The 17057-nt window shown below is 33.8% G+C and overlaps 1 protein-coding gene across 2 annotated transcripts in view; it reads right to left on the reverse strand.

Annotated features, from left to right (window-relative positions):
- Positions 1-17057, reverse strand: part of SK (small conductance calcium-activated potassium channel) — a 966885-nt gene that overhangs the window by 77536 nt on the left and 872292 nt on the right. For both annotated transcript variants that reach the window (XM_075300451.1, XM_075300452.1), the window contains one exon: positions 5893-6028. In XM_075300451.1, the coding sequence (XP_075156566.1) occupies positions 5893-6028 (136 nt within the window). The remainder of the gene's footprint in view (positions 1-5892; positions 6029-17057) is intronic.

The following is a 17057-nucleotide window of genomic DNA, read 5'->3' on the forward strand; positions in this document are numbered from 1 at the left end:
TTCACTTATAATTCTTATTCGACAAAAAATTCCAAGCCAGCCCAAAAGTTCGCGTTGACAGCATAAACCTCCATAAGATCAAAGAAATTGGTTACGAACAGACTGAGAATTAAAAAAAAGAACTCAAACAATCTCTGGTTCACCACACTGAAAAAAGATCTGTATCTGGCGGGCGACTTCTTTGGACGAGTGTGTATTTGTCCAAAGTCGAATATATTAATATCCTGATCCCAATGATCACTATGCACGGATATCACGAACAAGAAAATCAATAAGCCTTCCGAATATTAATACGGGTGAATACAGAGCTTTTGCTGCTGTCCACAAACTGATAGAGCAAAGGCACGTTTTTTTCAGTGTATGTGGAACAGTAGCTAGAAATTATATATCTCAGATATATTAAAACAGCAAAAAGCAAAATTTCATAGCAACCAGATACGAATTACTCATCATTCGATCACATAAAATGAGGATAATCTCAAAGTATATGCATACTTTCTAGCAGCAGTGTGATGTATACTATTTCGAACAGCTGATCGGAGAAATCTTTCACTCGAAGTTCAATGACCCGAGAAAGATACAAAGAAGAGGAAGACTTAATGTTCAACGACAGTGCTGCTTACAGCTCTGCTTGCTATGATAGCGATGTAGTTGTGAGAGACAACACAAATGGGAGAACCTCTCATAGAAATGAAATGGATAATGGACAATGAAGTGCAGCAGTGATGGAAAAACCACAGCACACGTACGAAATTCTGGGTTCCCAAAAACTATTATGGCTACACAAAGCATTCAATTAATGTTGAAATATTCGCAAAGTTATACTCCCCTCAAGTGGGAAAAATGTTATGGTAGAAAGGCAGGTATATAGTATTACTGAAAACCAAAATAAATACGTAAAAACACGCATGAGACTATTTCTTTTACCAGCCTTAAATCCACAATATATGAATTACACAAAAATATATATTGCAAATATTAATTTTAAATCAATTAATATCATATTATACTTAAAAAATATAGTTCATTAGGTATATCACAAATACCATATTAACCACAATGATCTCTTTTCTTAAATAAATTCAAAATAAATAAATTCCACATAGATATGGAAGAAAGAGGGGCAATATTCACTTCTACAAGAGGGAGAAGGTTGGAGAAGAGAAAATATGGAGCTCAAATACCGATTGATATTGAAGTGTGGAGTGAGTGAGAGTGACGGTTGGGACAAGAGTGTGAAGAAACAGACAAGCGGGGAGAGGTTAATGAAACGGTAGAAGGGAACAATCAAGGGAACTGGTGGAGAATGTAAAGGGAGCTGTAAGGAATAGGCATACATAAATGGTAACTCGAGTAGCAACAACAATGCAATGTTTTTTTTTTTTTTTAACAGAGGCTGCTACTGGTCACCGCATAGCATTTGTGTGGTTGTTAGAGCGTCGCTTGCAGAGATGGCCTGCCGAATATTCAGACCCACGTGTGGACTTTACGTATTTATATCTATATGTTAATTTCACAGACTCACCACTAAGCAGGAATAATTATAAAAAATTCGGTAGAACGTATACAAACTCCATTAGCTAGATGTTTGTAGTTGATTTAAACTGTGATGCCCGAGTTTTTTTCTTCTTCAGCTGCCAATATTCTTTTTGATTTGATCTTATTTTTTATATGTATATTTTTATTTTAATTTTTATATGTATTGAAGCCTGGCTTCTGTTTTCTTTTCAGACTTTTCGAAAAAATTTCGTCTTTCTTTTTTTTTTTTTGTAGCCAAAATATATTATTTCCAATGCGCGTCTATATTAATTTAGCTCACTCTATCACACTTGTTCTATGAATGACTAAGAGACACAAAAAACAAAGTACACCAACCTGTTTTCCTCGGATAACGGCTTTGTGGAACGGTGGAATCAAAAAATCTCTCAGAGAGTACTCCAATGATGTAGATGTGCTGATATGTAGATCTGGTTCGAATTGGACCAAATGTTTAAGTGATGAGGATGACAATCCGCTGGAGGGGAATGAAAATGGGATGCAACCAATCTGCGGGAAGAGAAGGACGGCTCGTGAGCAAACCACCAAGTCAATAATTCCCAATGAATATTGATTTGGTTCCTCGTAAGAAACAGTGGAGATTTGATTCCAAAAACGATACAAAATAAAACCACAAAAATGGAAAACAAGTGGATTAGGATGGTATTCTAAGTTTTGGATTTTATTTTTTTTCTGTGACTCTTACCAGAGTAACTCTAACAGGCAAATGAGACAGACGACAAAAAAGATTTTGCGGAAGTCTAATGATGACAGGGAAATTCTTCGCGGCGAAAATAAGTTTGTTCGATTGGCAAATCATCATTATATATCGAAATGTTTGTATTTGGGGATTTTTAGTTTCAAATGTGGGATAAAATAGGGTTTATGTTCAAAATAACATAAACAACTATAAAGTATATATATTCTGGGTCGTCGTGAAATTCTGAGTCGATCTGAGCATGTCCGTCCGTCCGTCCGTCTGTTGAAATCACGCTAACTTCCGAACGAAACAAGCTATCGACTTGAAACTTGGCACAAGTAGTTGTTATTGATGTAGGTCGGATGGTATTGTAAATGGGCCATATCGGTCCACTTTTACGTATAGCCCCCATATAAACGGACCCCCAAATTTGGCTTGCGATTGCTCTAAGAGAAGCAAATTTCATCCGATCTGGTTGAAATTTGGTACATGATGTTAGTATATAGTCTCTAATGACCATGCAAAAATTGGTCCACATCGGTCCATAATTATATATAGCCCCCATATAAACCGATTCCCAGATTTGAACTGCGGAGCCTCTTAGAGGAGCGAAATTCATCCGATCCGATTGAAATTTGGTACATGGTGTTGGTACATGTTCTTTAACAACCATGCGAAAATTGGTCCATATTGGTCTATAATTATATATAGCCCCCATATAAACCGATCCCCAGATTTGACTTTCGGATCCTCTAAGAGAAGCAAATTTCATCCGATCCGGCTGAAATTTGGTACATGGTATTAGTATATCGTCTCTAACAACCATGCAAAAATTGGTCCATATCGGCCCATAATTATATATAGCCCCCATATAAATCGATCCCCAGATTTGACCTCCGGAACCTCTTGGAGGAGCAAAATTCATCCGATTCGGTTGAAATTTGGTACGTGGTGTTAGTATATGGTCTCTAAATTTTATTTCAATAGAAAATTTTGTCAAACTTAATTATATACGTATTTAATCGGCCTTTTTATACCCTCCACCATAGGATGGGTGTATATTAACTTTGTCATTCCGTTTGTAACACATCGAAATATTGCTCTAAGGCCCCATAAAGTATATATATTCTGGGACGTGGTGAAATTCTGAGTCGATCTGAGCATGTCCGTCCGTCCGTCCGTCCGTCCGTCTGTTGAAATCACGCTAACTTCGGAACGAAACAAGCTATCGACTTGAAACTTGGCACAAGTAGTTGTTATTGATGTAGGTCGGATGGTATTGTAAATGGGCCATATCGGTCCACTTTTACGTATAGCCCCCATATAAACGGACCCCCAAATTTGGCTTGCGATTGCTCTAAGAGAAACAAATTTCATCCGATCTGGTTGAAATTTGGTACATGATGTTAGTATATGCTCTCTAATAACCATGCAAAAATTGGTCTATATCGGTCCACTTTTACGTATAGCCCCCATATAAACGGAGCCCCAAATTTGGTTTGCGATTGCTCTAAGAGAACCAAATTTCATCCGATCCGGCTGAAATTTGGTACATGGTGTTAGTATGTGGTCTCTAACAACCATGCGAAAATTGGTCCACATCGGTCCATAATTATATATAGCACCCATATAAACCGATCCCCCGATTTGGCTTGCGGAGCCTCTAAAAGAAGCAAATTTCATCCGATCCGGCGGAAATTTGGTACATGGTGTTGGTATATGTTCCCTAATGACCATGCAAAAATTGGTTCACATCGACCCATAAATATATATAGCCCCCATATAAGCAGATCCCCAGATATGACCTCCGGATCCTCTTAGAGGAGCAAAATTCTTCCGATCCGGTTGAAATTTGGTACGTGGTGTTTGTATATGGTCTCTAACAACCATGCAAGAATTGGTCCATATCGGTCCATAATTATATATAGTCCCCATATAACATAAATCGATTCCCAGATTTGTCCTCCGGAGCCTCTTGGAGGAGCAAAATTCATCGGATCCGGTTGAAATTTGGAACATGGTGTTAGAATGTGGTCTCTAACAAACACGCAAGAATTGGTCCATATCGGTCCATAATTATATATAGCCCCCATATAAACCGTTCCTCAGATTTGATCTCCGGAGCCTCTTGGAGGAGCAAAATTCATCCGATCCGGTTGAAATTTGCAACGTGGTGTTAGTATAAGGCCGCTAATAACCATGCCAAAATTGGTCCGTATCGGTCTATAGTTATATATAGCCGATCCCCAATCACACAAAAATTGGTCCATATCCGTTCATAATCATGGTTGCCACTCGAGCCAAAAATAATGTACCAAAATTTTATTTTTATAGAAAACATTGTCAAAATGTTATTTCTATAGAAAATTTTGTCAAAATTTTATTTCTATAGAAAATTTTATCCAAATTTTATTTCTATAGAAAATTTTTTCCAAATTTTATTTCTATAGAATATTTTTTCCAAACTTTACTTCTATAGAAAATGTTGTCAAAATTTTATTTTGTCAAAATTTTATTTCTATAGAAACTTTAAACTTAATTATATACGTATTTAATCTGCCTTTTTTAGCTTAATATATACCACGTATGGACCATGTGGTATATATTACGGTGTTAGGAAGTTTTAAGATACCTTGCCATGGGCAAGTGTTACCGCAACCCAAGTAATTCGATTGTGGATGACAGTCTTCAGTAGAAGTTTCTACGCAATCCATGGTGGAGGGAACAGAAGCTTCGGCCTGGCCGAACTTACGGCCGTATATACTTGTTGGAAAATACTCTTGTCGTGATGTACTATATCCAATATGAGTTAAAAACCATTCGACTGCGTTCTGTTACAAGTTCTGTCAAATATTTGCCTAGTGTGGCCGTACCGTAAATCTAAATTAACTCAGTGGTATTAAGAATCATGTTTGTAGTATTTATGGTATTATATAAAATACAACGATGAAATTCCAGCACTTAATTTCGAGAAAAGCCGAATCGAAAATATGACAAAATCCCACGAATTCCCGAGAAAAAACGCGCAATTCGTTATCTTGATTTAATCAGCATTTAGTTTTTCACTTTTTATAATAATTATAAAAAAAAATTAGTAAAAAAATATTTATAATTTTTATTAAAAAAATATTTATAATAAAATTTATACTTACGATTTATCTAAATACGTGCCAGCTGTAAGGTAGAATGTCATATAATTAAAATGGCTAAAAGGCTTGGCAAAATACCCTTGCGTATTCATGTGTTTTGGTAAATACAAATTTTTGTTTGTACAAAAAGAATGTCCTTTTCAATGTCCTTGTGTGTTTTCTTGTCTTTGCGGCGTCGACGGCCAAATGTTATTTTGTATGCCAAACATGTTTACTGTCAGTCGGAAATTCGGAAATCGTATATAGAGAGCTGTAGACATTATCAACACAATGTCAGACATTTCGTTTGTTTGTATGTGTGTTAGTATGCCAACGTTGGCCGGAAATAAATTTACAAAGATTAGTTAGTTGCTGTTAAAAATAAAATTATATCTTCCATATATGTCAGAGATAGTTGTCCGTAAGATTTCCGGTTGTATTTTCTATTTTCGGATGTTTATTTCTTGTGACATAGCTAGCTACACACATAAACTCTCTCTCACACACACACTTAGAACGGAAACTCACCATTATTCCTGTACTGACGGCAATACCGCGTCCACAGTATGTATTCGGTACAATATCACCAAAACCAACACTTAAAAATGTTATTGCTATCAGCCACATAGCGTTGAGGAGATTTGCATGTTCTTCATCATGAAACCTAATGTGGTTTGAATGATATTTTGAATTTGAATTATACATTATCAACAATAGGGTTGGTCATTTTCAGATTGTTGTTAGTTTCAAAAAATTGGGTTCATTATTAATTGATCGAACGATATGGTTTCAATTGAAATCAAAGTTCGATATTCAAATATTAGAGGGGGTCATAATAGTAGTATCAGCCAATGGTGATAGTTGTAGTAGTAGTTGTGGTGTTCATTGATTAATTGATTGATTGATGCATTCGGTATTTCGTTCGTTCATTCATTGCAGGCATTCACATTTGGGTTTTAGTTTCGGCAGGTAGAGATACAAAACAGAGATACATACGGTTGGAACCATTGATTTGGTTTTTTTTTTAAGTTTATTGCAAAATTTTGCATTCGTTTTTTCGTTTGTTTTGTTTTTGTTTTGATTTGCGGACAGTTTACACAAATATGTTTATGAAATTAAAGAAAAAGAAAGACAAAGAAAATAAATTATAATTTAACTTGGAATAGCTGTAAATAGTTCTAAGGGATTTGTTTCTAAGCTACATGTTGTTGGTGGTTTTTTGTTTGTTCTTTTGTATTTAGGAGGAAGAGAGACAGAGGTAGAGAGTATTTGTTTTTTAATTATTCCTTTTTGAGTTTTTAATTTTTCTTAAAATTATTTTATAAATATGTTTTTTTTTTAATATTTAATTTCACAAAATAAATAAGAAAAGAGAGAAAGTCAAAGAAAAGAGAGATTGTACAGTTTTTAAGATCTACCAGAATGTTATTGAAAATGCCATATAATTTATAGTTTTTTACTTATTAAATAATTATCCTTAGAAAAAGGAGTCAACGAAAAGAGTTTAATTAGTTCATGAAACTGAGCTGATTTTAGTTTAGTTTTGCCCAGTGTGAAAAAATGTTTATATATTTCAATTATCTTTTGCTTACTTAATGACATAAACCAAAAATTAGCAAATAAGTTTTATCCAAATGTAGTACACAGTTTTATTATTTTACAACAATAGTTCATATTTTTCCAAGGTAATGAGTAAATTTTATTTAAATTTGGTTTATACGTACACAGTCTCACACAAGTTTACATACTCCTGAGTTTTTTACCTCTTAACTAAATATGTTTCTTGTTGTTGTTTATTACCCACACCAAAAAAAATCTTCTAGAAAATTAACAAATACTTTGTTTTTCGGAATAATTTACTAAAACTAAAGGATATATATGCATATTTTTTAAAATTTGATTATTTAAAGAAAATATAATTTCTTTAACCGTATGTAAACTTGTGTGAGACTGTGTATCTAATATGCGAAATTTTACTGAAATTGTACCTGTCTTGAACTTCATATAGAGCTAAAGATATTTTACCTATTTTTAACTTCACTTTATTGATTACTAAAGCTAAAGCTATACCTACTGTTTTTCATCTAAGAGTACACATAATAAGTTAAGAAAAAATAATAAAACCAAGTATATACAGCAGTAAGTTCGGCCGGCCACCACCATGAATCAAATATTAGGGTTTCCTTTGAAATTTCAGCGGGGTTTGATGACAGATCAAGCACAGCAGTTCAACCAGTACACTTCCCGAAGATAAATTTAAAGATTTTACCTATGAAGACTATATCAGATTCTGGATTTATAAGAACAATGTAAATGTGCAAGAAAATTATAAAATAACGTCTTGATTTGAAATCTTAAATCTGTAGATTTTCACCCGGAAATTTTATATTGAGTTTCAAGCAATTTCCATGATCAGTGCGCCTTCTATACATCCAAGAAATGAAATCTGTCTATATGGAGGCCTTACCAAGTGGACCGATAAAAACTAATTTGGATGCCCGTTTTTGTGAGCCTAAAATACCGGAATATTTACAATTTTAGGCAAATCGGATAAACACTACAATTTCTGGAGACCCAAGGAATTAAATCGGGAGATCGTTCTTATGGGGAGCGATACTAAAACATGGACCGAAACTCACAGTTTTCGGCACACCTCTTTATGGTCCGAAAATACCTCTAGAATTCAAATTTCAGGCAAATTGGAAACAAACTTCGGATTCTAGAATCCCAAGAAATAAAATCGGCAGATCGGCCTATATGGGGGATATACCAAAACATGGACCGATTTCAGGCAAAAACTACGGTTTCTATAAGACCAGGACCCCAAATCGGGAGTTCGGTTTATATAGGGACCAACCAAATCATGAACCGATGCTCACCATTTTTTGCACACCATTTTATGGTGCTAAAATACCTCTAGATTTATTATTTCAGGTAAATTGGATAAAAACTACGATTTCTGTAAGCCCAAGACCCCAAATCGGGAGGTCGGTTTATATGGGGAGTATATCAAAACCTGGACCGATATAGCCCATCTTGGAACTTGACCTGCCTGCAGACAAAAGACGAGTTTGTGCAAAATTTCAGCACGATTGCTTCATTATTGAAGACTGTAGCGTGATTACAACTGACAGCTAGACAGATAGACAGACATGGTTATATCGTCTTAGAATTTCTCCCTGATCAAGAATATATATACTTTATATAGTCGGAAATCGATATTTCGATGTGTTACAAACGGAATGACTAACTTATCATACCCCTATCACCATTTTATGGTGGTGGGTATAAAAAAAAGATAGTTTATCGCAACCATGTTATCTTCTCGAACACCAAAAAAAAAAAAAAAACAGTAAGGAAAGTCTAAAGTCGGACGGGGCCGACTATATTATACCCTACACCACTTTGTAGATCTAAATTTTCGATACCATATCACATCCGTCAAATGTGTTTGGGGCTATATATAAAGGTTTGTCCCAAATACATACATTTAAATATCACTCGATCTGGAAGAATTTGATAGACTTCTACAAAATCTATAGACTCAAAATTTAAGTCGGCTAATGCACTAGTGTGGAACACAATGTTAGTAAAAAAAAAATATGGGAAACATTTAAATCTGAAGCAATTTTAAGGAAACTTTGCAAAAGTCTATTTATGATTTATCGCTCGATATATATGTATTAGAAGTTTAGGAAAGTTAGAGTCATTTTTACAACTTTTCGACTAAGCAGTGGCGATTTTACAAGGAAAATGTTGGTATTTTGACCATTTTTGTCGAAATCGGAAAAACATATATATGGGAGCTATATCTAAATCCGAACCGATTTCAACCAAATTTGGCACGCATAGTAACAATGCTAATTCTACTCCCTGTGCAAAATTTCAACTAAATCGGAGTTAAAAATTGGCCTCTGTGGTCATATGAGTGTAAATCGAGCGAAAGCTATACATGGGAGATATATCTAAATCTGAACCGATTTCAACCAAATTTGGCACGCATAGTTACAATGCTAATTCTACTCCCTGTGCAAAATTTCGACTAAATCGGAGCAAAAAATTGGCTTCTGTGGTCATATGAGTGTAAATCGGGCGAAAGCTATACATGGGAGATATATCCAAATCTGAACCGATTTCAACCAAATTCGGCACGCATAGTTACAATGCTAATTCTACTCACTGTGCAAAATTTCAACCAAATCGGAGTTAAAAATTGGCCTCTTGGGGCAAATGAGTGTAAATCGGGCGAAAGCTATATATGAGAGCTATATCTAAATCTGAACCGATTTGGCTGGTATTTTGCAAGTTTTTCGAGACCCATAAAATATTCGGATGTACGGAATTTGAGGAAGATCGGTTGATATACACGCCAATTATGGCTAGATCGGCGAAAAATATATATGGCAGCTATATCTAAATCTGAACCGATTTTTTCCAAAATCAATAGGGATCGTCTTTGAGCCGAAACAGGACCCTATACCAAATTTTAGGACAATCGGACTAAAACTGCGAGCTGTACTTTGCACACAAAAATACATCAACAGACAGACAGACAGACAGACGAACAGACAGACGGACAGACAGACAGACGGACATCGCTAAATCGACTCAGAATTTAATTCTAAGCCGATCCGTATACTAAAAGGTTGGTCTATGATTACTCCTTCTTGGCGTTACATACAAATGCACAAACTTATTATACCCTGTACCACAGTAGTGGTGAAGGGTATAAAAAATGAACGCACCGTGAAGGATAATTTCGCTGATTTCGCAAAAATAAGTAAATATTTTTCGACAATTTCAAGAAAATCTATAAGATATAAACTATTTTGTGGTTTTAACTTGTTAAAGAAAATTTCGTAGTGGGAAGGAAAAATTGCAAAAATGTCTTTAGTGCCATACGAATGGGCACATTACACAAGTTTACACTGAAAATGTACATTTGATTTTGGTTAGGTGGCAGCCCGATGTATCAGGCTCACTTAGACTATTCAGTCCATTGTGATACCACAATGGTGAACTTATCTCTTATCATTGAGTGCTGCCCGATTCCATGTTAAGCTCAATGACAAGGGACCTCCTTTTTATAGCCGAGTCCGAACGGCTTTCCACATTGCAGTGAAACCACTTAGAGAAGTTTTGAAACCCTCAGAAATATCACCAGCATTACTGAGGTGGGATAATCCACCGCTGAAAATCTTTTTGGTGATCGGTCGAAGTAGGAATCGAACCCACGACCTTGTGTATGCAAGGCGGACATGGTAACCATTGCACTACGGTAGTACGTATTTTGATTTGCTGAATTCGAAAATGAAGATAAAATCTTTTTTTATGGAACAGTTCTTGAGATATCCCATTTTTTTAGTTTTTCAGCCTTTTTTCACTAAACAAATTATATCTCGAGCTAAAAATGTCCGATTATATCGTTGTTGGTCTTGAATGCAAGGTATTGATATGACGAACACACCTTCATTTTCGAATTTAGCAGATCAAAATACATAAGAAAAGTCACCTAGCATCAAATGTACATGAAAAAAATTGTATTTTGTAAACTAGTGTTATTGTTAAAATTTACAAATTTTAAGAAATATTGAACTATTTTGAGGAAGACACGAAGTTAGTAAATCTTTATGCTTCATTTTTCTATAATTGTGTCCTTTTTTTTGTTCATTTAATTAGCGTTCTCAAAAGATTATTAAATTCGAGAAAACTTTCTAAAAACATAATAATTCCTTGGACTAAAATAGAATTGGATTTAGTGCCACATAGGGTTAATTTGTTTTTTTTGAGGGCGTCTGAGGTCGAAAACTTACGATTGTCTGTCGGACATACGACTTTTTTGGCTTTTAAACAAAAAATTATATCAGCCACCTTATATTTATAATCGGTCGATCGATCGTTAACGAATATAGCATAACGTAAATGGTTTTTATGGCCCTAATGACCATATCGTTTGAAATTTAGACATAGTTTACATTTGGACATACTTTCTTAAATATATGACGGAAAAATATCACAAATATGTTTATACCCTCAACCATAGGAGGGGGTATACAAACTTTGTCATTCCGTTTGTAAAACATCTTAATATTGGTTGCAGACCTCATAAAGTATATATCATGGGTCAGGGTGAAATTTATTGAAATCGACTGGAAACTTGGCTCGGTTTTACCAGTTCTGACTTCCGGAAACACTTGTATGAACAAATTTCATTCGATTCGGTCAAAATTTGATATTAGTATAGTCCCTCTAAAATCGATACAAAATTTGATTCATATCGGTCCATAACTCTATGTAGTCACCATATAAACCAATCACCAGATTTGACATCTGCATGCCCTAGGAAGAGTTAATTTCAACCTTATACAAGTCGATCCCCATATTTAACTTCCGGAGCCTCTTGGAGGAGCAAATTTCATCCGAATCGCTTGAAATATGAGCACTAACTACAACTTGGAAATTGGTCCATATCGGCTTATAATTATTTATAAACTCCTCTATATAAACCGATAGGTACTTAACCTACTATTAACTTCCCAGCAAGAAAAGTGTCGCCAAAAAAGTAGTGAGAATATTCTTTTTGGATTCGAAAGTGGTGCCAAATTGACGCAGAAGCAATGAATTTAACATGGGCTTGTCATAGGACGGATGTCCATCACTTCTTAAAGTGTGAGGTGAATCACTTCTTAAAGTGTGAGGTGAATTCAGTGTTTTGGATGTGAATTAAGTAATTTTGTGATATTTTGACAAATAAATAGTTTTTAAATTTTTTTATGATTTTTAATGCATTATAACGCTTGTCTGGAACGTTTGTCATCAAATGTTTTCAAAAATTCGCAATTTTTCTGGAAAGGTTTTAAAATTTTTTTCGGCTAAATTTTAATAATTTGGACCATGTTATTAAATCTTAATCTGTTTTTATACCCTCCATCATAGGATGGGGGTATATTAACTTTGTCATTCCGTTTGTAACACATCGAAATATTGCTCTAAGACCCCATAAAGTATATATATTCTTGGTCGTGGTGAAATTCTGAGTCGATCTAAGCATGTCCGTCCGTCCGTCCGACTGTTGAAATCACGCTAACTTCCGAACGAAACAAGCTATCGACTTGAAACTTGGCACAAGTAGTTGTTATCGATGTAGGTCAGATGGTATTGAAAATGGGCCATATCGGTCCACTTTTACGTATAGCCCCCATATAAAGGGACCTTCAGATTTGGCTTGTGGAGCCTCTAACAGAAGCATATTTCATCCGATCCGGCTGAAATGTGGTATATGGTGTTGGTATATGGTCTCTAACAACCATGCAAAAATTGGTCCACATCGGTCCATAATTATATATAGCCCCCATATAAACCGATCCCCAGATTTGGCTTGCGGAGCCTAAAAGAGAAGCAAATTTCATCCGATCCGGCTGAAATTTGGTACATGGTGTTGGTATATGGTCTCTAATAACCATGCAAAAATTGGTTCACATCGGTCCATAATTATATATAGCCCCCATATAAACCGATCCCCAGATTTGGCTTGTGGAGCCTCTAAGAGAAGCATATTTCATCCGATCCGGCTGAAATTTGGTACATGATATTGGTATATGGTCTCTAACAACCATGCAAAAATTGGTCCACATCGGTTCATAATTATATATAGCCCCCATATAAACCGATCCCCAGATTTGATTGCGAAGTCTCCAAGAGAAGCAAATTTCATCCAATCCGGTTGTAATTTGGAACATGGTGTTAGTATATGATCTTTAACAACCGTGCCAGAATTGGTCCATATCGGTCCATAATTATATATAGCCCCCATATAAAACATTCTCCAGATTTGACCTCCGGAGCCTCTTGGAGGAGCAAAATTCATCCGATCCGGTTCAAATTGGGCACGTGGTGTTAGTATATGGTCGCTAACAACCATACCAAAATTGGTCCAATCACCCAAAAATATGTCCATATCGGTTCATAATCATGGTTGCCACTAGAGCCAAAAATAATCTACCAAAATTTTATTTCTATAGAAAATTTTGTCAAAATTTTATTTCTATAGAAAATTTTGTCAAAATTTTATTTCTATACAAAATTTTGTCAAAATTTTATTTCTAGAGAAAATTTTGTTAAAATTTTATTCGGTTCATAATAAAATTTTCATCATTGTCAAAATTTTATTTCAATAGAAAATTTTGTCAAAATTTTATTTCTATAGAAAATTTTGTTCAAATTTTATTCGGTTCATAATCATGGTTGCCACTCGAGCCAAAAATAATCTACCAAGATTTTATTTCTATTTTTATTTTATTTCTATATATATAATTTTGTCAAAAGTTTATTTCTATAGAAAATTTTGTTAAAATTCTATTTCTGTAGAAATTTTTGACAAAATTTTCTTTCTATAGAAAATTTTGTCAAAATTTTTATTTCTATAGAAAATTTTGTGAAAATAGAAAATTTTGTTAAAATTTTATTTATGAAGAAAATTTTGTCAAAATTTTATGTCTACTTTGTCAAACTGAATTATATACGTATTGGATCGATCTTTTTTGATTTAATATATACCACGTATGGACTTACATACAATTTAGAAGATGGTGTTAAGAGGCTTTAAGATACCTTGCCATCGGCAAGCGTTACCGCAACTTAAGTAATTCGATTGTGGATGGCAGTGTTTAGATGAAGTTTCTACGCAATCCATGATGGAGGGTACATAAGCTTCGGCCTGGCCGAACTTACGGCCGTATATACTTGTTAATCTATTTGAAACAACAAAAAATAACTTTCCCATTAAAAATATGAAAAAAGCGAGTTATAAAAAATTAACTCAAATGAACTTCCTGTGCAGTTAAAATAAAGAACATCTTTGGGAGGGCATTTTTGGAAGCTCTTTTAAAGTTGTGCCTTGAGAAGAACTTCCAAATTTTTTTGCTGGGTTAAAATGAACTGTCTTCGACAAGACAAGATAAGACAATGTTGTGAAGTGTTAAGATGTCTTGTCATCGGAAAATGTTACCACAAACCAAGTAACTCGATTGTGGATGACAGTATTCAGTATAACTACTAGAAACCTTTTGTTATACACCCAGCAAAAAAAGCGTCGCCAAAAATGTAGTGAAAATGTTCTTTTTGGATACGGAAGTGGTGCAAAATTGGCGCAGAAGCGATGAATTTAACTTGGACTTGTCATAGGACGGATGTCCAGCATTTCAACAGCCATTGCACTGAATTTGAATCACCTTTCAGGGTGTGATCTGAATTCAGTGTTTTCGATGTGAATTAAAAAATTTTGTGATATTTTGCCCAATAAAAATTTTTTTAAAATTTTGTATGATTTTCAAAGCACTCTAACGCTTGTCTGAAACGTTTGACCTCAAATATTTTGAAAAATTCGCAATTTTTCCTTAATGGATTTAGCATTTTTATCGACAAAATTTTAATAACTTGTTCCATTTTATTAATTCTTACTCTGTTTTTAATCCATTTGAAACAAAAAAAGTTAAAAATAGGAAAAAAACGAGTTATAAAAAATTGAATTCAAAGAACTTCCTGTGCAGTTAAAATAAAGAACATATTTGGGAGGACATTTTTGGAAGTGCTTTTAAAGTTATGCCTTTAGAAGAACTTCCAAATTTTTTGCTGTGTGCTGTGTTTCTGTTAAAATCTGAATTGAAATTTAACAAAAAAAAAAAACATTTGTGTGATTTAGGTTGGGTTCAAAAAGAATCCAAGCTAATACTCGGCTTTATATGCGCTCTAATTCGTTCTTTCCACCAAACCCTTAGTTAGTTCCCGAAACCCCTTTTCTTTCACGTGGCTGGGCCAAACTCAGTATGTTTTGAAGATCCATCTCATTATCGGTTAAATTTAATGTGTAACATCTGTACTAATAGACTAAATAAAAAATCTTCTTAAAATTATTATCATTATCTTACTTGGTTTTGTTTTAAAGAAAAAATGACACCAACATTTTTGTAATTAAAATTTTAACTGAATTTTAAGAAATTTTCAATTAAAATTTTTATCATTTAATTTCATTTTAGAATACAAATTTTACTTCTATTTTCGAACATCAAGACCAAATCCGAAAAGCAGTTTGGATCCGAAACGGATCCGAAATAAAATCATTCGAGAAATTGATGCGAACTAAAATCAATGTATGTACCATCTACACCGAAAGAATTCTTTGCGTACAAAGAACGAAATATTAATTGTTTTATAGCGATTCACTAAAACTGTGAAATATGAATTTTTGCAATAAAAAAATAACGTTGACATATTCCCTTAAATTAACATATAATTTCGTACATTTAATGGAAAATTTCTTTTGTAGTAAAATATTGATATATTTTTTTTAGAAGAGAATTCTTTGGGTGTATTGAACATGGATTAGAGATATGTGTACACGTTAAAAAATTTTGTGATTAATAATTGACTAAGATTTAATTTGTTAAATAAAGGTTAGGTGGCAGTCCGATGTATCAGGCTCACTTAGACTATTCAGTCCATTGTGATACCACATTGGTGAACTTATCACTGAGTGATAAGAGTGAGGTTCCATGTTAAGCTCAATGACAAGGGACCTCCTTTTTATAGCCGAGTCCGAACGGCGTTCCACAGTGCAGTGAAACCACTTACACTCAAAAAAAAGTTTACTTGGATCCAAACATTTTGACCTTCCCTTAAGGATTTTGGTATGGATTCCGAGCCAAAGATACGGCTTCTTTAAAATAAAGAATTTTGTTTGCGATCTATCTGGTCTTATTTAGCCTATATTTGAAGCGTTTTTATCTTAAATTTAAAGTTTCAATATTTCAGTTAATTTAAGGACAGTTTCATTAAATAAAAAATGTGTTTAAGGAAAATTAGCCTTAGTTCAAAGACATTGGACTTTAACGGAGGGATGCAAATTTACAAAATTTGTGTCCTAAATTGAATAAAAAAAAATTTAAAGCAAATATTATAAACTTGCCGTAAAGACGTTGTTTTCTCGCCAAGTGTAAAATGCTTGCCGAAATCAAAGACGTAATGCCCGTGAAAATAACATGGTTGCGACAAACGTGCTAACATGTTAGATGTTCACCATCCAAAAATAATCTTTAAACATGTTGGAGGTTATCATATTCCTTCTCTGCGTGTGGAATATGGAAAAATATCCAACACTTGCAGGCCCATCAAAGGTAACTTGATAGAGCGTTCAACAATCTGAACCACACGTCCACGTATATAGAAAAAAATAAGTTTGGTCTTCAATGACGAAATAAATTGGTCCAATTAATTTTTAACTGAAATTTATTTAATCACAATTACCAAAGTCAATTAAAAAGAATTATTTATTCAATTAAAAAAATAATTGGCACAATTAATATTTGTGGTTGATTTTTACTTTAATTAAAAAATAGATGAATCAATAAAAAATTATAATTGAAAATATTTTTTTTTAAATTTAATTCAAATTTTAATTGTAAACATTTTGGTGCTACACAGAAAAAAATATCACCAGAATATTTCCAATTAAAAAGTTAATTGAAGTTGAATGTTTTTTCAATTAATAAATTAATTGATACAATTAACTTTTTAATCAAGGTAGAAACATTAGGTTAATTAAGTCAATGATTGAAAATTTTAAAAGTTTTAATTAAAAAATTAATTGATAGAATTAACTCTTTAATCAAATTCAGAAGACGAGGTCAGTTAAAAAA

Source organism: Haematobia irritans, chromosome 3 (genome assembly GCF_050003625.1).
Source record: "Haematobia irritans isolate KBUSLIRL chromosome 3, ASM5000362v1, whole genome shotgun sequence".
Lineage (NCBI taxonomy): Eukaryota > Metazoa > Arthropoda > Insecta > Diptera > Muscidae > Haematobia > Haematobia irritans.